The following is a 23,020-nucleotide window of genomic DNA, read 5'->3' as shown; positions in this document are numbered from 1 at the left end:
CTTTTTGCAAAGTTGTTCATTAAAATGTACAAATATGAAATATAAAATTCATTACATTAATACGTGTATTTAATAATACGTGAAATTTCCAATGGCACCACATTGAGGTCACCGCAAATAATAAACAGGGCGCAAATGGCACCACGTTGGTGTCACCGGACGTGAAAGTGTCAATGAATTCGTTCTGCGATTATTTAAACTACTGACGAATGGAATGCTGTAAACATGATTTTCCGGATTTATGGGAAACAATGTCTCTAAAGTTTCTTGATGCTTCATTGTCGATGTGCAATGGCGTCTGAAGCAAGAGGTGGCCTGTGTTATAGATCGAATCTATAAGCACCTCAGAATTCCAAATAAGGTGTTGAGCTTTCGAGTCCATTGTCTGCGAAAGTATTGCATTGCAAATGCAAATGTTATTTTTTGAAGATGTTTATTCTAGTTGGTAGTCGTAGCGATGGTAGCTAACGGTGAGTTCAATGCATCAAGTAAAAGGAGAATTATCTAGCCGATGAAGAAGAAGATAAATACATTTACTCTACATTCGCGGAGATTAAACCTGCAGGCAACGAAACTTCATACTCAAGAGAAGAAGCAGAGAAGGAGAAGAAGCCCATGAAGAAGAAGATGATACATTTGCATGCATGTAGTTTATATTCAAAAAAAGTTTAATCTGATAGCAAACAAAATTTATAATTGGAGGCAAAAGTCTGAAAATATGGGGCGGAAACCAAAAGAAGAAAACAGCTACCCTCACTCTGTATTCACGAAGCATGGAACCAGGGTGCGAGGAAAATTTGAAACCACAGGAGGAAGCGCAAAAGGACCAAGAGACCGATGATAAAGAAGTCAGATAAATCCGCTCTGGATTCGCCCGGGACTAAACCGAGAGGCGAAAAAAATCCATAATTAAGAAAAGAAACTGAAAAACAAGAAGAGGCGCGGCGAAGCTCAAGGGGAAGAAAAAGTATGGAGAATCTGAAGAAGATGTGTGGAGTAACCGAAGGAGAAAAACAAGAGCAGAAGCATGGGGAAGCCGAAGAAGAAGAAAAAGTGCGGAGAATCTGAAGAGGAACAGAAGTATGGGGAAGCTGAAGAAGAGAAAGTGCGAGGTAGCTGAAGAAAAAAATCAAGAACAAAATATGGGGAAGCTGAAGAAGAAGTGTGAGGTGAAGGTGAGAAGAAGAAAAAGTGCGGAGAATCTGAAGAGGAACGGAAGTATGGGGAAGCTGAAGAAGAGAAAGTGTGAGATAACTGAAGAAAAAAAGCAAGAACAGCAGTACGGGTAAGCCGAAGAAGTGTGAGGTGAAGCTGAGAAGAAGAAAAAGTGCGGAGAATCTGAAGCAAAAGATATGTAGAGTAACTGCAGAAAAAAAACAAGAACAGAAGTAAGGGTAAGCTGAAGAAGAAGAAGTGTGAGGTAACTAAAGAGGAACAAGACCAGTAGTATGGGTAAGCTGAAGAAGTGCGAGGTGAAGCTGAGAAGAAGAAAAAGTGCGGAGAATCTGAAGCATAAAAAGAAGAAGAACAAGAACAGAAAAGCACGGGGAAGAAGAAGAAGTGTGAGGTAGCAGAAGAAAAACAAGAACGGAAGTATGGGGAAGCTGAGAAGAAAAAGTGTGGAGAATCTGAAGAGGAACAGAAGCACGGGGAAGCTGGTGCGAGGGACCTAAAGAGTTTGTTGCGTGGGGAAGGCAAAGGGGAAGACGAAGACAGCGAGCCTCATTTCCCGATGAGCAAAGCGGAAGGCAAGGCAGGGGTGAAGCGCGTCGCCCCACCAGCGCGGCGCTTCACGTGGCCCGAAGTGTGGTCGCGTGTGAGGCTCGGTGGGCGTGGCCTGCAGGTACCGGAGACGCTCGAGCTAGAGAGGTGAGCTGGAGGCCCGCAGGTGAGAAGAGAGAAACCGGCGGCCGGGCTACCGACAGACTGCGACGCGCGCTCCACGCGAGACCGTGCGTCTACCCTCCTCGGCCAGACGGAGGTCAGTCAGGGTCCTGCTCTTAGACAGGACACTCCGAGAGAGTATCTCTTCCTGCGGATCCAACGCCGGACAGCTGTCAGCTCGCCCCGCTGCCGTTGCACGCTCGCCGCCGCTTCTTCCTTCGCCCTCTTCGAGAACCGCCGGATCCTCCGAGGTCCCGCCGATCCCGCGAGTCCGTCAGACCCGCTAATTGTCCTGGCCTGCTTCGGGGACACAGAGGATAGAGAGGTGCGAAGAAATAATCACCTCACACCTCGATCACCTCCGGAGCAACGAACCGAACGGGTTTTCGACACGTGCGCCAGGACCAAGGTTGCCCGCGACCTTGGCTCCAACCACGTGGAGAAACGCACGAGATTCGACTCGAGCGAGGACACTTCTCGGAGGTTCGATCCTCGGCTGGCTTTCGGAGTTCGGACAGTAGCGGCTGTGTAATCTGCGTCGGTTGTGATAAGAAATCTGTGCGCGTGCTCGACGTTGGTAGGACACTTGCGGATCTAGTGCCGGCAACGGGACTTACGGTGCGGTTAAGGTTCCTCTCCATGAGCTGTCGCAAGATTTAAGGATTCAGTCGATCTACCAGTTGAACGCAATGTGCGGTGAGTTACCTGGGATTTCTGCTTTTGCTTGGGATTTGAATTGGGGTGGTTTCGAAAGAGGGGTACATGCTGGGAGGACGAATGATGGGAATTGCGACAGAGGTTTTGGTTTTCATTTTTGGTCTTGAACGTGTGTTTGAAGGTTGAATTTTAGGGGAATATTTCCAGTTTTGATAATTGTAAGGTTGAAGGTTTACTGAAAGGAGATTCATAGTTTATAGGCTTTTGTTTTCAAAGGTTACTTCAGTTACAATGCGATAGAAGAAGCTTCTTGGTTTTTGCTAAGATTTCGATTGGTACCTCCTGCAAGCTAATTGCGTCGAGTTTAATAAATTTTTCACTTATTTGTTCAGTAAGAGAATAATTGTAAAGCTTTACTTCCGTATAGAATGTGTGAATTTTTGATATCTACCTACAATTATTTCCTGATCGAACTCAAAAGAAAGTTTAACTCACTTCCTAAATGAATCTGTTGCAAAGATGTTCATTAGAGAACGAATGATATATTTACAATCACAAATTTGACTCCATCTCATAAACATCTAATAATCTACCTAAAAACTGAATTCAAATTCTATTTCAAAGATATTCTGAAATCCATGCTACTCGTTCTACTCGAGAAATCTTTATTTCAAACAGAAACTAAAACCAATGACGCCACCGGTAAGACTTTCACAACATCGAAGTGAAATAAGTTACAATTCTGTTCTATTCTTTAGCACTCTATCTATGTTCGCATTTGCATAACCACTATTTGCGTACTGGTATTCATAACGAAAGGGAAAAAAAGAAAAGAAAAGCAGGACATTCAAAAGTGCGCCGGTTTCGCGCAACTCGTCGACTCCTGTTGTGCCGCGCCTCCCCGAAAACGGTACCAAGCATCGATCGAAATTTCCTGTTCGATCAGCTCGTGCGGAAGGTGTTCGGAGAGTCTGTTCCGCGGTTTCAGATTTTAACGGACAGCTGTCCCCGTTATCGACGAGAAATCTTTGGAACGTTGCGTTCGCCGGAAGACGACTGACAGTCATTTGTGTCGACACTTGTTTACACATTTTTTAATCGACCGTTCGCCGCCGCGTCCTCTCCGGCCGGCCGGTTCGGAACGTCTCTCGCATACCGCTTCCATAATTAACTGACATACAACGTGTGTCGTTGGATCAATATTAAAATCTCTCCGTTGTTTCAAAACATTGATAACACATGAATTTATACTCGGTGTCTCGAACGAGGCTAATCTAAGTAACTGCAGAAGCGTACGATATTTCGATATTTCGATACTCGGTTTATCTTTCGTTCGGAAGCGACTGATTTACCATGGAAATATTAGTTCCTTCAAAATTTCTATAAAGTTCTGATGTTAACAATATAATTATTCCCTCTGTATCGAAATTTATGAGGAAGCTATTAAGAAATGTGAAAAATAAGGTATGATTCTTAAAAATTTAGGGTATATTAGTTCCTACTTCGAAATTTCTATGAAGTTCTGATGTTAACAATATAATGTAATTCCCTTTGCATCGAAATTTATGAGAAAGCTGTTAAGAAATTTGAAAATAGGGTATGATTCTTCAAAATTTAGCGTATATTAGTTCCTACTTCGAAATTTCTATGAAGTTCTGATGCTTACAGTATAATTATTCCCTCTGTATCAAAATATGTGAGAAAACTATTAAGAAATTTGAAAAATAAGGTATGATTCTCCAAAATTTATCGTGTAAAGAACGTTGACGTTTCGCTTCGAATGAAATTAATCCAAGTTTTCCAATGTTCCGGTTAGCGTTCACTCGAACGCGTCTTCGTACGCGAAACGGCGAGAAGGCGAAGCGAGGAAAAAAAAATGGAAACAGCAATATTTCGCATAACAAATGCGAACGACGTTAAACCCGGCGATAAATAACGGTCGGTGATTGACATCAAACTCGGGCATTATGTTCCGCTATCTATGCTAAGCGGGTATACCGACTTACACGTATATTTTACGTGGCCGTGTTTGCAAATCGCATTACAGATTTATTCAAACATCGGGCCACGATTATTGGCCACGTACTTACTTACGCGCATGCATATGCGCAAGTACGCTCGTTATTCGTTATCTGTTGCCAGAAAGCCTTCGGCGCGACTATTTGCATTTTTCCTAGCAACATTGGGTCGCGTTAATCACCAAACCGGACAGAACTGAAACCTATAACTAGACTGCGGATCTTTATGCAAATTCGAATTTTCAAGAATGTAATTAGAAAAGCAGAATTACAATGAAAATGGTTTTTCCTGAGAAATGTTACGAAAAGCACTACGCTTTCGATATTTTCTATATTTCGTGTCGCGGGCATTCTATGAAACGTACTTCCAAATTTCCCTTAAACGCAGAGAAATCCAGTCTAACCATAACGTCGCATAACTGTTAGCACTGTTAATTTCAATTTTATTACAATCTCGCCTCTCGATTTCGAGATTTTGAATTAGTCTAATCTCAATACTGAAATACTTGTCGAAACGCAAGCGAATGCCGTGCCGTTTGTAATTAAAGTTTAGCACCGTTGATTTCAATTTTATCATTATATTCGTTCCATGGATTTATGACAAATACGAGTGCATAGAATATCAAGAAATGGATTCATAATTTAAGAATACTATTATTTCATTCTTGAATTTATTATTCTTAAAGGAAATCAGTTTCTATTTTCCGCTTGATCTTTGTACGCCGAAATCTGTTCGTGGAAATGCTGGTTTTGCATTAAATATCCGCCGTCCGTTGATAACTCATTAAATTATATTTATTCCAACGAAGCCCAGCGAACAATTACACCTGTTCCAACGTAGCACGATCAGATGAAACCCGATGTGCCTTGGACGAGCGCACGCGCGCGTGTTTTACGATACAGGCGTATATATAATTCACAGTGTTACTGTCCGCGGGACAGGGGAAACCGCGTTTGTGATTTTTTCTATAAATCTGATAGCTGCGACTATCTGTGACTCGCTGGAATAATGTATAAACCGACGCTCGATTTTAAATACAAAACACCCTGGTGCAGATTGTAATCTGTGTCGCTCGAAAATGTTTGATCATGCTCGTTATAGTCCAGAGAGAGAAAAACGTTAGAAATATCGAAGTTTATTATTCGACGATTGTTAATTGTATGTTTTGTTTATTCGAATTCATTTGTTACATTCTAGAATGTTCGAAAGTTGAAACTATCATTCTTAAGTTTCATAATATATAATTATTTCACGTATAAATTTTTAATATTTTAATTTGAATTAGTATTTATTAATCCCAATATTTTATTTATGAAAAATTTAATAAATTTATTTATAGTAATTATTTAATAATTATTATTTAAGTAAAAATTTACACCTATAGAGGGATGAAGATTTTTTAGTAGGGGTATATATTCGTTTGATTCCTTACTTTAACATTTTTGTCAACGATTGCCAAGGAAATTTGATTGTTTAACATTTAGTGAATGAAGAATTGTATTTCTAGTATGCTTAGTCTAAAGAAGAAGTACTTAAACAACAATGTTGAGTGGAGTTTGAATATCTTGGAATATTGAGGGTAAGGGTAATGTTTTTGCATTGTATAGCCTTCTATTTTTACGCAAATAATTACTTTGTGCGCTCTGAATATGTAAGTACTTATTTCCGTCTGCCACAACTATCGAGGGTCATCCATTTCAATTATTCTGAATCAATATCGAGAAAATATTAAGAGAAGTAGATGAGTATTCACGAGAAAGGAGAAAAGTAAAGATTGAAATTGAAGAGGATTTCGTGACATTAGAACTGAAATAAGAACATTGTTGCTAAACAGCAAATGCTGTAATCTTGTAGCAAGTAAAACCTTAAACGATGGAAATAATGTTTATGCATTGTTATGAATTAGACTTTGAAAACACGTTGGTGGGCATTTGCATAAGTATGCGTAGCCTGTGTATACTTACCAGATACCTTATCGTTAATAATTAGCCAAATGAAAAAGTGATTCTACGTGTTAAACCTTGATACACCCACTTATCTGTGTAATAAGAGAAACCAAACTACTTTATGATTTATAATGAAATATTCCATTTCATCGGTACAATAATGTACCATTCGTACGATCATTCTTATTAGATTCTAGTTAATACTTTCACTGTCTAATGCAATATTGTAACCTAGGGTGTTAAAACTATTTTTCTATTCAAATTTGGCAACTCACCCCTATTACCACATTGACTTGATAAAATTCTACTAAACATCTTCATTGTCTAACACAATATTACAACCTAAGGGATTAAAATGATTTTTTCCTTTAAAATTCGGTAATCAACCCCTATTACCTACATTAACTTCAAATTCTACTGAACATCTTCATTGTCTAACACAATATTACAACCTGAGGGATTAAAGTGACTTTTTCCTTTAAAATTCGATAATCAACCCCTATTACCTACATTAACCTCAAATTCTACTCAACATCTCCACTGTCTAACGCTATATTACAACCTAAGGGATTAAACTAACTTTTTCCTTTAAAATTCGCTAATCAACCCCTATTACCTACATTAACCTCAAATTATACTCAACATCTTCACTGTCTAACGCAACATTACAACCTAACGGGTTACAATTATTTTTCCCTTGAAATTTAACAACCCACCCCTATACAATGAAGCACAGTATATATATTAGTGGTGGTTTTGTGTGATTAGAAGCGGTGCCGCGGACTTGGTACGTGAAACCAGAACTTCACTGTACCGGAGTCGGAGTTCCGGCGGGCGCGTTGTCACCCCCTGCTACACTTTCGCCGCCTATCAGCCCCAGCGTGACACTGCCGCCCTCGCCTTGGAGCCCCGGCGCGACAGGAAACGGCACGAACACCGCGACGTCCTCGAATCCTTCTTCGATCTGCTCGCCTGGTATCAATCAGCCGGCATCGGACCGATTCAGTGCTTTCACTCTCGTCTCGACGTACAACCCGGAGTCGAGACTTCAAACCCTGCCGCCGACAACCACCACCGCGACAAGAGGTAACGTAATTACATACCACGAACTGCCGTTAACACGTCGACAGCCATGGTGGTTACCGATCACCGGATCTTCCGAAATGCTTGAAGACGATCTCACGAAGGAAACTGATGTCGTATCAAAGTATCCGATAACACGAATAACTAAATAACAGTGTAACTCGAGAACTATGATAAGAAACCATTAACCCTTTGATTTCAATTTAAATCACCACTTGATTTAATACAGCAAAAGTATGAAGTCGAATATTTAGTATTTTAAATGAAACTTTGTGTTGCTGTTTTATTACATCTGCTCGAATTAACGAAGACTAGAGATATACGAATAAAGTGTTTAGAATAAAGCGAAATTTGTTGGGTTTTCAGAGCTACGGTGCGGTCTAATGTACGGGGGCTATGGTTCGACGGGGGCTACCTGGTGGGCTCGGCATGTCAGTCTCCTGCTACCCCATTCTCTGCTTCCACCGCCGAGAATTCCCACCCAGCAAACCACTCCAGTTACAAATTCTTCGCCTACCATTCATCTGGAACCCCTCAGCCCGTCCAGACCTGGTTCACCCCGGGGATGCACGCCGGAGAAAGCTAAATTCGGTAAGACGTCAATTATCGTGAACATCATTAAGTGCATTGGACACATAAATGTCGACACGATTACCAAGAAAAATTTTTTAACCTGTTAACTGTGGAATTTAGTTTGAAAATCTTTCGTTTTCGAAATAAAATCAAAAAATGAAGTGCGCACTCGTCAAACACAAGATGAGTTAGGGTATATTTTAATGAGAAATCAAAGCAAAGAAGAATTACATGTTTAACTGAAAAAATGAATAACTCATCGTTGAAAGAGTTATATATTATTAATATATTCACTCTTTACGGTTGAGAGGCGACTTAGTCATCATTTGATGTAGTGAAATTACAATGTTCGATATTCGATAGCGAAGTTCGTATAATGTAATTGTAAATTAAATGTTGAAGTAGTAGTTAGAAAAGTGCCATTAATATTTCATTAGAAAATAACGAATATGTCTGACGAAAAAAGGGAAAGGATTGAAGCATATTCACTTGATAAATAATTGTAGTAAACTAAAAGTAAATTGTAACGAATAAACTAACGTAAACTAATGAATAATCACTTATCCTAGTGAAAGTATTAGAGCAACATTGAACTATTCGTTATGTACGTACACGTGTTACTTAATCTTTTCTATTAATATTTATCTGCGCTTAATGCGTACACGATAATATTTACTTTAACTCGATTTATAATTCAAATTAAGCTAAATACACGATGACGCTTCGGATATACTATCGTTCGCATACTCGCGTTGAATAATCTCGTTTCGCTGGTAATTCGCAGGCGCCTGATAATCACCGGCCAAGTTGAATGCGTATCAGTGCGAGCAAGAAAACCGTAATTTCAAAAACAACCATTTTATATCAATTCCGCGACGCAACTTTTCGATTTCATATGCAGCGATTTCGCGGCGAACCTTTTTATGCATCATCTACGACAAAAAATTGCGTTTGTATTTTGATAACAAAATACCTGTGGCACATGCGTGTGTGTTCATGAAAATCACAAGTGAGTTAGTATAGGTGCTCATTCCTGATTGTTCCAAGGAAAATGGAACAATAAACAAAATTTTGCTGCATCTAATAATTTCTAACCTGGATTCATAAAAGAATTCTGTACTGTGATCGTTAAAATTGATCTGTTTCAATAGTAAACTTTATTTTTGTAGGCAAAGATCGTTTTAGAACTGAAAGTAATTAAAAGTGTGTTAATGCAATATCTATTGACTCTTAACCTTTTGCCCTCAAGAGACAACTTTTAGTCGCCGTTCGATGCAACATAAAATTATAAAATTTCAAAACCAACATTACATTTTGTACAACGCATCAATGCAATAAAACATCGAAATCAAACAGATCTATTTCTTATCGTTAGCGCAAGTAAGATTTTTCTTTATACTAGTCATAAAAAACGTCGGTGATGTTTCATCAGAAAATAATGAATATTTCTAACGAAAAGTATTGTTATTGATTGAAATTAAATGTACGCGTTTTTAGATTTATCTTCGAAAAATCTAAGCGAACGGAGGCACACGGAGAAAATGTTTTTACGTTTCAGAAGAAGAAGCGCCGTTGAATCTGAGCACGAAACCCAGCGACGTTTCGTCGAGCACGGAACGCAAAAGCAAAATCTGGTCGCCGGGAACGGTTTGCGAGAGAGAGGCGAAGGAGACCAGGGTGCCATCATCGAGAAGTCCTTCCGTGACACCTGTAGTTACCCGGCAGATGCATCACCACTCGCCACTTACGCCACCCTCCTCGTCGGAAAGAACTTTCCAGGTAAGTGTTCGAAAATTAGATGTTTAGTTATATCTCATTAGATCTTCCTTTAACTATCTTCGGAGATTTTTCGAATTGTTAACCGTTCGAGTGCCAAGCGGCGCGATCTATCGGTTCGTAGAATCAAATTAACTTTATTTATTTGTCTCCCTTTTAATCATTTATTTCGATCTTCATTATTACCTGCTCGGAAATGGAAAAATGAAACGATCGCGCTGTTTACAAGCTTCTCGTGTAAAAATAGAAGAGCGTCATTCAGTTTCTGCACTGAATCGAAAGAAGCGCGACCCTTGGCACTCGAATTGTTGACACTTGCATGAGAAGACAAATGGAAATGGAAATGGATAAAATTGTAGAATACTAGAAAAGAAAACGATAGATTGATCTTTTAATTGCAAGGAAAAAAGGATAGATTGATCTTTTAATCACAAGGAAAAAACAGTGCATTGTTGTCAATATAACGACAGTCGTCGTCAAAGGGTTAGTTAATTAACGTTGGTCAAGATTCAACCAACACTTGGCCTAACTTGCTTGAAAATTAATTCTTAGTTCTCGTCTATAATCGAAGTTGATCCGACTGGAAATTTTTGTCCTTTATTTCCCTACAAATCGAATAACTACAATTCAATCAGATTTAATTCTTTATCAATTTGATAACAAAGATATGAATTCTTCAAAAAAGGTGAAACAACGATAAGATAAGGAGAACACGTAGAATTTTACGGTAAAATAGAGCGAAGCAGTGAAGTAGCAAGTCGGTGAATTGTTTTTCGGGGAACGCCATATGGATATCTCTCCGGGAAATCTTGACCGATCACATCGACCAACCGTCTAAAATAAATATCCAGGATTTGTGCCTTTCCGTTCGTTTCGTTACTTTACGAGTTTCGCGAGCACTAGTTTCGTATTCATTTCCGGTTCAACACCTCTGAACTAGTAGTCTGTGACCGTAATAAATAAATAAATTCGAAGCCACGCACTCGAGCGCTAACTCCGATTTAAGAGGTCATTCTAGATTTTCTTTCTTGGTGAAATTTTCTGAGAATTAGTCGATACGCAATGTGTTGGCAAAACAGAACCTAAAACTCGTCTTTCATACATCTCGTACATCCAAGAAAATCAGGTTCGTTCGATAGGCCACCAAGAAAATGCAGTCAAAATGTTAACATTATAACTACTAAGCATTTATTTGGGTTGATATATAATCCTGATAAGGGATTTGCTGTAACAATGTATCTGTTTACGATTTTTTCAAACACTCGTTTAATCTTTAGTAGGCTGCGTTACCCTATGATTTCTTTCTCAACCCTAATCGATCCGCTTACTTTGTCATTGATAATTTGGAAAAGGAGAAAAACTCTAGACATATTCTGTGTTAAATCATGTTGAAAATCTTCACTGACACATTGTTACAAGACAAGGAGTTAGTAAATACACCCGGACACCGAGAAAGACAGAGTATACTCGACCGACCGCAACGTGTCAAGGGGGTGGCAAAAGGCCCCGGCGGTCTCGTCTCGCGGAAAGAGCGGAATTCTCTCCGTGGGACCCGGCGAGTCCCATAGCGCCTCGTGCATTTGCATACGCAGAGGTGAAATCCTCCGGAGTCACGCGATGCCGGGCGTGCAACTCGGTGGCGCAAGTGCCCTAAAGTGTATCGCGGCGGAGCGTCGGAGAAGAAGGGGGTCAAGCGTTTGACGAATGTCGGAACTCGACAAAAGGCGGCGGTGCAATTACGGCTGATTGAATGGAAGTAGAAACTTGCCCGGCCGCAGTTTTACGCGCGACACGTAACAGCCAGTGGACATATTAGGATATCTGGGGCACACGCGCGTCATACGCGATCCTGATTCCGGCCGACAAAAGCTCTGCCAACCCCCTTCCTCCCGGCTCCCCCTTGTCCGGGAACCAGGAGAGACCCCTCCACGTCCCCTTCCGCCGGTCCCACGAAATCGTTATCGGTCCGGCTCGATCCGAACCGACACTGGATCACGGAAACTGGGCAATCGCCACTTCGCAGCGTTTTCTGCGCGTGAAAGTGATACCGCGCCGATCGTCCGTCGTTTCCTGGGATTCTCGTGTGAAAGTCGGGCCTTTGTTGCCTCGCTTCGGTTATTTAGGAGATTCGTAGCTGCCGGATATTCTTTGGGGATTTAAACTGTTAACGGTTCATTTATTGGATCTTTGTTCATTGGATTTTTGATTACGAGTGACTGGGAATTGGTAATCTGCTTTAAGCTAACCCTTTGAGACAAAAATTCTGTGCTCCTTCTGTCTGGATTTACTCGAAACCGCGCAAACTGCTAACGAGAAAAATGTTTCGTTCGAATTGAAAAGAATTGAATATGTATATTTGTGAAACCATGTTAGAAATATTCGCCATGAGTCCGACGCGATATTGTGAGGCAAGGGGTTGAACTACGCTGGCTTGGGGTGGAAGGAATAGGAACGAATGAGATTCTCCTCATTCTGATTTCATAGTTGGCCTCAGTAATAGAAATGTATACTTCCATGCGATGGAAAGTGTATTTCGTTGATTATCGAGGGTTGCAAAACTGAGCGGTGGATGAAGGGCGGAGAACGTAGATAGAGAAATAGATGAGACGATGGAGAATTGATTTTCCTAGCAAATGTTATGGAAAGCTACACTTTGGAGATTTTGTGTATTTCTTCGTGTGCGTTCTGTGGAATTTTGCACTTCCAAATTTTCTATAATTGCATTAAATTCGAAGTCTGTTTACAAGTTTTTCTGTAGTAGATGCATGGATGTTTTTGATACCCTTGGTAATAAATAACTAATTCCTCATCGAGGATAAAAAATATTTTGAATAGCAAAGTAAATACGATAACAATTGTCATGCATAAGTAAAAATATTGATATCAACACGAATATATTTGTTACTTCATAAAGTATACAATATGAAAAATTTCAACGTTAAGTTTATTGAGGAATGGAATTCAATTCTGTGACGTGTTCATACAATTGCGTCTCAAGCGAAGCAAATTCAATAGATAATTTAATTTAATTTCTGTATAGAATTGTCTATTTTAAGGGTTGGCGAATTCTCATTCTTAAAAACTGGAAATTATTGTAGTTTCGTAAATCAATACAGAACAAGTATAATATTCACCAACAGTAAATTATTCTGAAATCAAGATCAAACCAAAAAATTACAAGCATGTTACAATGATGATTTTGTAAAATTTCATTTGAAAAATGTTAAGACTACGATTCAGTTGAAAAATATTCTAATATCAACAAATCGATGTCTCGCAACGTTTCGCGCGAAAAATACTATAATAGACAAAAATCGGCGTTTCGCAAGGTTTCGTTTGAAAAATATTATAATACAAGCGCGCAATTGTACAGCAACGTTCCCCATAAGAAACCTCTCGCGGAACGGAATCTTTCCTCGAGTATCTCGAATTGCGCCTCGACAACCATAGTGGTGCATCGCGTCGTTCCGAATACAGTTCGCGATGCGCCGCATACTGCATTTGGATGACATCGAACAAGTACACCGAAACTCGTTCGCGTGTCCCTTTGGGAGGCCGCAGAACGTGTAATGGCTCCTAAAGAGCATATAAATCGTCGATCCCGAAGTTTCTTCACGAAGTCGCGGGGCACCGTGCAAGAAAACACGTCGTGTTTTGTCGTATTTAATTTCCTTTCGGTGCATTTGATATTCGAACGAAACAATCTTGAACCGCGTTTCTACACTAAAATTAAACTACACCAACGGGCCGAACTGTAAATGCGACGCTTTCAATCCCCATAAGAATCCCGACGGTTTCGAAAATTTCGTTGAATACTTCCGAACAGAGAAGAACGTCTTACGAGCTCCTTGTTTCTGTATAAACAAATCATGTATTATGTTATTTCTCTACACTCTTATGTAGAAGATTTATATTATATTATATTCTACTCTTCTTTACAGTTGTTTATAATGTTTCACAATTTCATCAAATAATTTACAAAATTCCAACTTACAATATGTCCCTACGATCCTGAATAACGTATGATATTTCTTTACACTCTCATATAGAACATTTATATTATATTCTACTATTCTTTACAGTTATTCATAATATTTCACAATTTCCTCAAATAATTTACAAAATTAGAAGTTACAAATTTTGTCCCTACGATCCTGAATGACCTATGTTATTTCCTTACACTCTCATATAGAACATTTTTATATTATATTATATTATATTATATTCCACTCTTTTTTAAAAATAATTTAAAAAATTACAATTTTGTCCCTACAATCCTGAATGACATATGTTATTTCTTTACACTCTCATATAGAAAATTTATATCATACTCTACTCTTCTTGACAGTTGTTCATATTTCAAAATTTCCTCAAATAATCTACAAAATTCCAAGTTCCAATTTTGTGCCTACGATCCCGAATGACACGGTCAGAATCGTACTGAAAGAATGGACGTTCGCGCGACAATTCACCGTGACTCGACCGGCGACTGTCCCACATAATTATGCTCCTAGCGAAATGCGACGTTAATGAAGAGTCGTCCGACGAGAATCGAGTCGCGGGAGACCGACCGGGCAGAGCCCATTAAAATGATTATCGAGGTTCTTTACATTACGCAAAATTAATATCGCGGTCGTGTATCGCTTCTTATTATTGATCGGCGAGGGTTGTGAATCATGCGTCGGTGGTGGACGAACACGGACACGGTCGCACGGCTGCGGCGCACAATATTCCGCGGTGGCCGCGCGTTCATACGCGATTCCACGCATGTACCCATGCATCCACCATGAAAAGAGACACGCCTATGTCGACGGTATTGTCAGGACTGGCGCCCATGCGACAATTAGTCGAGGAGTAAAAACCGAGGCTCTGTGAACACAGGTGCGCCTGGCGCGATCGTCTCTCTCGGCCGGCGACGACGATCCGTGCGGGCTTCTCGAAACCGATTACAATTACGAATTCTGATTTCGATGGCCGAACCGACGCTCTCGGAGCGTTGTTCGACGGGAAGGTCTGCTTCTGTGAAGAGTTCTTTTAATTTTTACTTTTTATTTTGTAGACGTTTGATCAGCTTTGGGAATTGGGTGAATGCTCTTGAACTGTTCGTTTGAAACGAACACTTTTTGAAAAGGTTATTCTAGTTTTTCCTTTTTATTTTGCAGAAATTTGAATAGCTTTGAGAATTGATGGGTGAACCAATGAACTGTTGTTCGTTTGAAACGACTAATTTTTCGAAAGGTTATTCTAGTTTTTCCTTTTTATTTTGAAGTACTGTTTCTGATTTTCTGGTTTCCTTCCCTTAGTTTAGGAGAAATTTGACTAATTTAGCGATGATAGGTAAACCAATAATCTTGAAGGATATCTTTTCTACCTTTTGCGAAAGGTCCTAGTTTTTAACAGGTTAATAACATACCCATAACGAAACATAAACATTTACACGCGTGAAATATTCCGCAACTATCGCACATACTAGTCATCGTTCATGTTCCAAGACGATCGAACTGATCCCAACAAATTCTCATTCCGTTCCAGTGTAAACAGTGCGGGAAGGCTTTCAAGCGTTCGAGCACCCTCAGCACTCACCTCTTGATCCATTCCGACACCAGACCGTACCCGTGCCAGTACTGCGGCAAGAGGTTTCACCAGAAGTCGGACATGAAGAAGCACACGTACATTCACACAGGTGAGTCTCAACAAGCAAATGAAACAAAAAATGGGGAAGAACGCGAACGAAAAAAAGTCTCAATCAGCGAAAGAAACCAAAAATAGGGTAAAACGCGAACGAAAAAAAGTCTCAATGAACGGAAAAAACAAAGAACAGGGTAGAACGCGAACGAAAAAAAGTCTCAATGAACGGAAAAAACAAAGAATAGGGTAGAACGCGATCGAAAAAAAGTCTCAATGAACGGAAAAAACAAAGAATAGGGTAGAACGCGAACGAAAAAAAGTCTCAATGAACGGAAAAAACAAAGAACAGGGTAGAACGCGACCGAAAAAAAGTCTCAATGAGCGAAATAAACAAAACATGGGGAAGAACGCGAACGAAAAAAAGTCTTAATGAGCGAAAGAAACCAAAAATAGGGAGGAACGCGAACGAAAAAAAGTCTCAACCAGCGAAACAAACAAAAAATGAGAAAGAACGCGAACGAAAAAAAGTCTCGACGAGCGAAAGAAACAAAAAATGGAGAAGAACGCGCGAACGAAAAAAGCCTCGTTCGCGGGCAGAAACGACGCTTTTCTCGTTCTTTGGTTTTTTTATTCCCGTCCCCGCGTCATCGAGCCATCGGACAGGTATATATCGTTAAGGGGACGATTCCGACGAAAGTTTCGCTCGCGCGATCGGGAAATTATCGACTCGGTCGGACGTTGAAACTTCCTCCCAGGTGCGCGCATCCGAACGTGTTCCCAACTTTCTAATCGAAGAAACTTGGACGGTCGTTCTTGAATTGTTTATGGGTGCCGTGTCTCGTTTCTAATACCCTCGTTCACTCGCTGTATTATTCAATGGAAACATTGTTGTCGGCGGGATCGTCGAAACCTCCGGCGAGCGTTACACCTTGTTCACCGGCAGACACCCTCGGAACGCGGTGTCCAGGTCTCTAACCTGACGAGTCTTCTTTTTTTTGCACCGATTCCAAGTATACGCTTTCATTTTCTCGTTTAGCTACCCTCTTATTTTCCCTTGCGATTTCGTGTTTCCGTTTTCTTATTTAGACGTCGTCCTCTTTCTTCTTTTCACCGTTTATTTTCTCTTTTAGCTGTTTCTGCTTTTCTTCTTCTTGTGTGTCTCTCATTCAGTTTTCCTCGGTATCGATGTATCGACAAGAGACAAAATTCCATTTTCTCGTTTAGCTACCCTCTTATCTTCCCTTGCGATTTCGTGTTTTCGTTTTCTTATTTAGACTGTCTTCTTTCTTCTTTTCACCGTTTCGTTTGCATTTTCTCTTTTAGCTGTTTCTGCTTTTCTTCTTCTTGTTTGTCTCTCATTCAGTTTTCCTTGGTATCGGTGTATCGACAAGAGACAAAATTCCAGAGTTGGGCGAAGTGTTATCCGGTTATGCAAATAACTTCGCTTCGATTGCAAACGATCTTGTACAGCCGTTGTAACGGATGTGTAATTGATATTAAGGTAATCGCAGCAAATTCGAATTGAAAATTATAGGCAGTGAAACAATGTAATCAACATTCCAATTAATATAACCCATTCGCTGCCAAACGTGTATTATATGAAGCTCATTGCCATTTATATTTTGAGTGGTATTGTGTACCAAATTTCATACAATTCATATTATCATACATAATCATTTACATGCAGAAAATCGGAGACGAGTATACTCGTCGTTGGCAATGGGAAAGCAACTTTCTACCCGAAAACATTCTCTACAAATATTTCTCATTCCCCAATGAATCAGTAAGATTATTTACAAATAACATAAATCACAGACAAGCCAATGCAAAAAAACACCAAAGCTACCAAAAAATACCAAGAGCTAATCAAAGAACATCAAGAACATCAAGAACATCGAATTTCCTAATTTCCGTCGCACGAAACGAAATGATCGGTTCCAATGCGTAATGAGATCGTGCTTCGCTAATGATATCGTCGCTCGAAGAATGAAATATTAGTAACATTATTTACAAATAACATAAATTACAGACAAACCACAGAAACACCGGAGCTACCAAAAAATACCAATACCTAATCAAAGAACATGAAGAACCTCGAACTTCCTAATTTCCGTCGCGCGAAACGAAATGATCGGTTCCAACGCGTAATCACATTGTGCTTCGGCGAGCTTCGCTAATGATATCGTCGGTCGAAGTCGCCCGCTACATTATGCATAGCGTGCGAGAAGCGGTATACCGAAAAAGCTTGCGGCGCCGCGGCGCGGCGCGTCTTTTTGATCCACGCGCCCGCGTGCATGTTAACGCGCACTATACAATGGCGCCCGGTAATGGAGCGCATCCTCGACGGGGTGCATGTCCACGCTAGTCGCTCCTCCGCGACTAACGCCCAGCTGTTTCACGTGAGTACACACGTATCATGCCCGCCATTTCCTGACAATGAGTGTCATATGCCCGTGAATCACGCACCGATCGCGGTCTCGCACTCACGTTATATTACTATTTTTTTTGTTGCCATCGCTACACACACCCGCGGGGATGATCGAACCGCGTACCATATTCCTTTCGTGGAAATGAGCACGGTGTTTTACCTCTGCTCTGAGTTTTCATAGATTTGTCTTTTGATTTTTCCGTTGTTGCGGAGATAACGATTTTCTTTGTACGGGAAATCATTTTTCTGGAAGATTCTAGGGAAACGGGAGATTGCACTTTTAACCGGTGGAATTTAGTTTGAAGAATCTTTACTAAATTATCATATTGTTGTGTGATATATTTTAAATAAATAATTCGAATTAAATTTTGTTTTTTCAATAATGTGGTAATTAACGAAGTTGCGTAGCTAGTGTCTTTATAGAGAAACGAGATTTCTCGTTACTATGCAATGTGTTAACCAGTTAAGTGTGGAATTTAGCTTGAAAAATCTCTCATTATCGCGATAAAATCAACTCAATAATAATAACTCAATAATAAAATAACTCAAACGCGAAGTAAAATTACAAAATCGAATTCCTTATTTTTTTTCGTAAGTTAGACATTTCGGATTTATTGATGTTTAAACATGTATCAGTATAATCACCGACGCTCGCGTTTTTACTAGCTGAAATTTAGCCGGCGTACAATGTGTTAACAGCTTTAAGATGACGTGTATACTCGTCGAACACAGTTAACTGGTTAACCTGATCGTCGACAGATTTTCCTTCGATTATTCTTTACGGTGGAATCTCCATTATCCAATTTAACTGGGAAAGTGATATCCGGTCTTGAAAAATGGAGACCCGAAAAGGAATTCTTCAAAAACTGTCTATAATGACTCGGTTAATCGCAGAACCACTGAATGTTCTTTTCCGTTTTCAGATAGAAGTTTCGAATGTACAGTTCATATATCATGTAGTAATGTTTCGTTATTTATGCGGTTAGTTCCGTGATGAAGGATGAAGATACGATTAGGTCGGACTTCGGTGAGGAATCATTAGAAATTTAAAGTTTCCTTTTATTTTAAACATTCTGACGCAAGTGCATTATTATTCTTTACGCGGCTAGCTCAGGAAAATTCCAAGATTCAATTTGACGTAGACTTTAGCATAGATAGTTGTAAAATTCGCGGACGCCAGCTGGAGGACTCAAGGAACGATAAGTTTAGGAAAGAAAATTGTATTGGAATAATTACAATTACAATTACATTATTTGGAATAATACACATTCGGATTAGTGATCATAGATTTCAAGTTGACTTAACGATATGAAACTGTATAAAACAATATAAAAAGGTGTAATAATATATAAAACTATATGAAACCATATAAAACTGCCACACAAATTAACAGAACTATTTTATTTCAATACTCCACGTAACAATGCGTTATACAAAGTTCGATACCAAGGAAATGCAGTCAAAGTGTTAACATTATAACTACCAAGCATTTATTTGAATCGATATATAATCCTTCTAAGGAATTTGCTGTAACAATGTATCTGTTTACGATTGTTCCAGACACTCGTTATATTCAGACGAAACTATTTCTATTCGAAATCATTTCGTTATGCGTGATGCGTTATGCAAAGTTTAAGATTAACCACTAAACCTGTTAATTTTGTACATTAGCTACCAAACTCTCACTTACAAATAGTTAACGATTCAATGTTAAAGGATATTTTTTCATACCAATGTATCCTCAATTGCAGCAATTAGAAGAAAAGGGTTACAAAAGAATCTAACTACGTTTTTCGACGTTACGTTACGACCTCTTTAACAGAAAATACGAGATGTCAATGGTCACAAATATATGACGCAGACAGCGGGCCTGTTAATTTGCATAAGTATATAACACAATCCACACATTAAGAAATGTGACGCAATTCTCTTCGATGATATCGTTGGAAAGATAAACGGTCGATCGACGTTTTAATTAGTTCGTACGGCGGCCTCTAAGCCGGAAGAGGAACAGACCAGCATAATAAAATCAGGTTAGCTTCGAATTTGATTCACTCGAAACGAAATGTCAACGTATTTCGAATAATAATTAAATAAAAGGTAAAAAGTACGTGATATTCGTTAAAACTTGATCAAGGGAGATTTGAATAATTTAAGCGACTATTTCTGGAACTTATTAACTCAAAAAAAAGCCTGGTCGCATTTTTAAATGAAATTCAAAGGAGAACTTTGCAACGTTGAATTAAACTTCATCGGAACTGTTACTATACATTTTATTCGAAAATATATAACTTAATTATAATTATATATATATCTCCTCGCAACAATATAATTCACTGTAATACAATTACGTATATTATCACTAGAACTACGTACCAGTTAAAATGACTGCTTTCGATTTGTTTGTTTAGCAATTATCGATATCTTCGAAGCATTGAATATTCGAAATGATTTTGAAAATAAACAGTTTCATTTCAGTACTATAATGAATGTCTGAAGAAACTGAAAATAATCTATTGTTACAATTTTTATAGGAATCGCACATTAATCGTATTAAATGCTCGGTAGTTCCAGTGTTAAACCATGTGATACTTTTGCAATCCATTTTTCAACAACTGTCAACAATTTTACAGACTAAAAGTCGAAATATTTCTGACCGTACTTGTCGACGTTTGACGAAGTACAGCGGAGGTTTTTTATCCTCTCGTCGCGGATAATGATCATGTCGGGACGCTGTGTTATATATTTTACAACGATTTAATGGAAAGTCGCGGACGCCGTCGCGGAGGGGCACCAAATGAATTACCGTACATTCGTCTTAGCATTCCCTGATAAATTGCACCATCAATTTTCAATGTATAGCAAATTATAAAGCACGCGGAATGTCATTGAACGTCGGACATGTTGATTATCGGGGGAGTACGGTGCAGTGCAGTTGCATACATCTAGCAGGCCTGTATTCTTTCAAGAAGCAACGAACAAAAGGTCTACGCGCAAAGGAAAGCAAAGGGGTTCGTTGCTTAGATTTTCAAACCTGTTTTATTGGGCTGGCCGAAATTGTTTCACTTTCGAATGTGGCGTTTATATTATAACACTAGAACTACCGAGCATTTAATACGATTAATATGCAATTCCTATAAAAACTGTAACAATCGATTATTTTCAAGCGAACAATAATTTTGCTATTATCATTGCATTATCCTCAAATAAAATTTCCACTTGAAGAATGGACAATTTCGTTGCATTTCCAAATTGTCGATAGTAAAATGGTACATGAGCTTAGTGAAAGTAAATAGTACGCCAAGGGATTAAGAACGCTTATTTTACAGATTCAAAGACAAAAAATTTTTCCCTCATACACATACCTTTTGCATTCTATTCTCTCAGAAATATCAACAACATTCAACTGCAAAATAATACCAATAATTATTACGTGAATATTTCCATTCTGATGTTATCCGACAGTGATCGGAATCACGGATGAGAATCGTACGTTCCTGTGGGAACGGGAATGAAAAGTGGGTTATTACGTGCAACAGAAATTCGATCCAACCCCGACGTTGTACGGGGAAATGTCTTTAGGGTACGATTTAATCGGGATCTCCCATGGAAACGGCCGGAAGGAGTGCACGAGCGATGGGAAACGCACTGTTTGTCGTGGTCTATAGCGGTTTCCGGTCGGACACGTGCCCGCCACGAGCCTCCTGTCCTTTTCTCTAATTAGCGCCGGTACGGGGCTAAGGGCTGAAGGTACGCGCGCACCGTTCCACCCAACCGTGTAAACGTTTTTAGCCCCTGCACCGCAAAACTGCCGACGCCTCTGAGAATGCTCGGAAAAAAGATGATTCTGATGGTGACTAATCTACGGTACTTGTGTATATATTTATCTCTCGTATATTTAATTAGTTGAAGTATTTTATACAATCTTAAAATCAAGGCTGTGCAGAGCATATACAATTCTGACAATTTTTGGAATTTTATACAATCTATTTTTTATTTCCCTAATTGCTCGTAGCAATTCTTCCCCGTCGATTTCTTGCTTGATATATTTAATATTATAACCAGCTACAAAATTGAAAACTGGTTCCGCCGAATTTTCTCCTGACATCTTACAACGTACTGATATCTCATCAAAAGAATAATGAATATTAGTTGAGAAAATTATTCTCGAGTGCAAAGGGTTAACACTAGAACTACCGCGATCAGTCGAATGACTGGTCTTTAGCGCAACTTATATTCTTTAATATAGAATGAAGATAATAAACAATAAAAAAGGTGTGAATATTGAAAAATGATTTATACATATATCTTAGGAAAAGTCGTGAAGTATAAAGGCGATTCGATTACGTTGTCTATATCATTTTATAATGAATTAGAAGTTCATATTATATTTCACAGTGAAACAACGGAAAACAATGGAAAAGTAACGTTTAGTTTGAACTCTGAAGATGAGTCTACAATAAACTAGAGTTTCATAGTTCCAATATTCAAGAAACAGAATTCAAAAAAGTGCTTGGTTATTCACATGTAGACCGTTATTTAACTTAGAACAAGAAAAGAATCGTTATCGTCATCGAACACCTTCTACAACGTCAAATTTCAATCAGCGAATTCGATCAGCAACCGTATCAACATCTACCACGCTAATTTCACCAAACGTTCGCCTCCGTTCCCATCGAAATTTCTCCGAATCACCACGAATTCCTCAGCATCGCGCCTCTAATTAGGGAACTCGACCTATCCGCCGAATATGTTCGCGACTCGCCGAACCCGCGTGTGTTCCCGTTCGCGAAACAAAACTCGTTCGCGGCGGATCGTTTAAAAAAACTAGACGTCGCATAATTGACAGCCAGATAAAATATGTCGCGTGCGTTGCATAATGTAACCCTGGAGTACGAAGCGCACACTTGTAGCTTCATATTTTTTTCCTTTCCAAGTGTACCACAAATCGTTTGAGCTGTACGTCGAACGCACACGTAAACACACGTAAATGTGCATACATGTAAATACATATTTCACCTTTTCA

General features: G+C 39.3%; 1 protein-coding gene across 1 annotated transcript in view; it reads left to right on the top strand.

Moving 5' to 3' along the window:
- The first annotated feature begins 1,901 nt into the window (after window positions 1-1,901).
- Window positions 1,902-23,020, top strand: part of LOC116429300 (uncharacterized) — a 40,483-nt gene continuing 19,364 nt past the window's right edge. The window contains exons 1-5 of the mRNA XM_031982083.2: window positions 1,902-2,580; window positions 7,275-7,592; window positions 7,956-8,180; window positions 9,721-9,941; window positions 15,471-15,621. Coding sequence (XP_031837943.1) covers window positions 2,574-2,580; window positions 7,275-7,592; window positions 7,956-8,180; window positions 9,721-9,941; window positions 15,471-15,621 — 922 coding nt within the window. The 5' untranslated portion in view covers window positions 1,902-2,573. The remainder of the gene's footprint in view (window positions 2,581-7,274; window positions 7,593-7,955; window positions 8,181-9,720; window positions 9,942-15,470; window positions 15,622-23,020) is intronic.

The sequence above is a fragment of the Nomia melanderi genome, chromosome 3, assembly GCF_051020985.1.
Source record: "Nomia melanderi isolate GNS246 chromosome 3, iyNomMela1, whole genome shotgun sequence".
NCBI lineage: Eukaryota > Metazoa > Arthropoda > Insecta > Hymenoptera > Halictidae > Nomia > Nomia melanderi.
The sequence above is the reverse complement of the archived record's forward strand: the minus strand, read 5'-3'. Positions and strand labels throughout refer to the sequence as shown.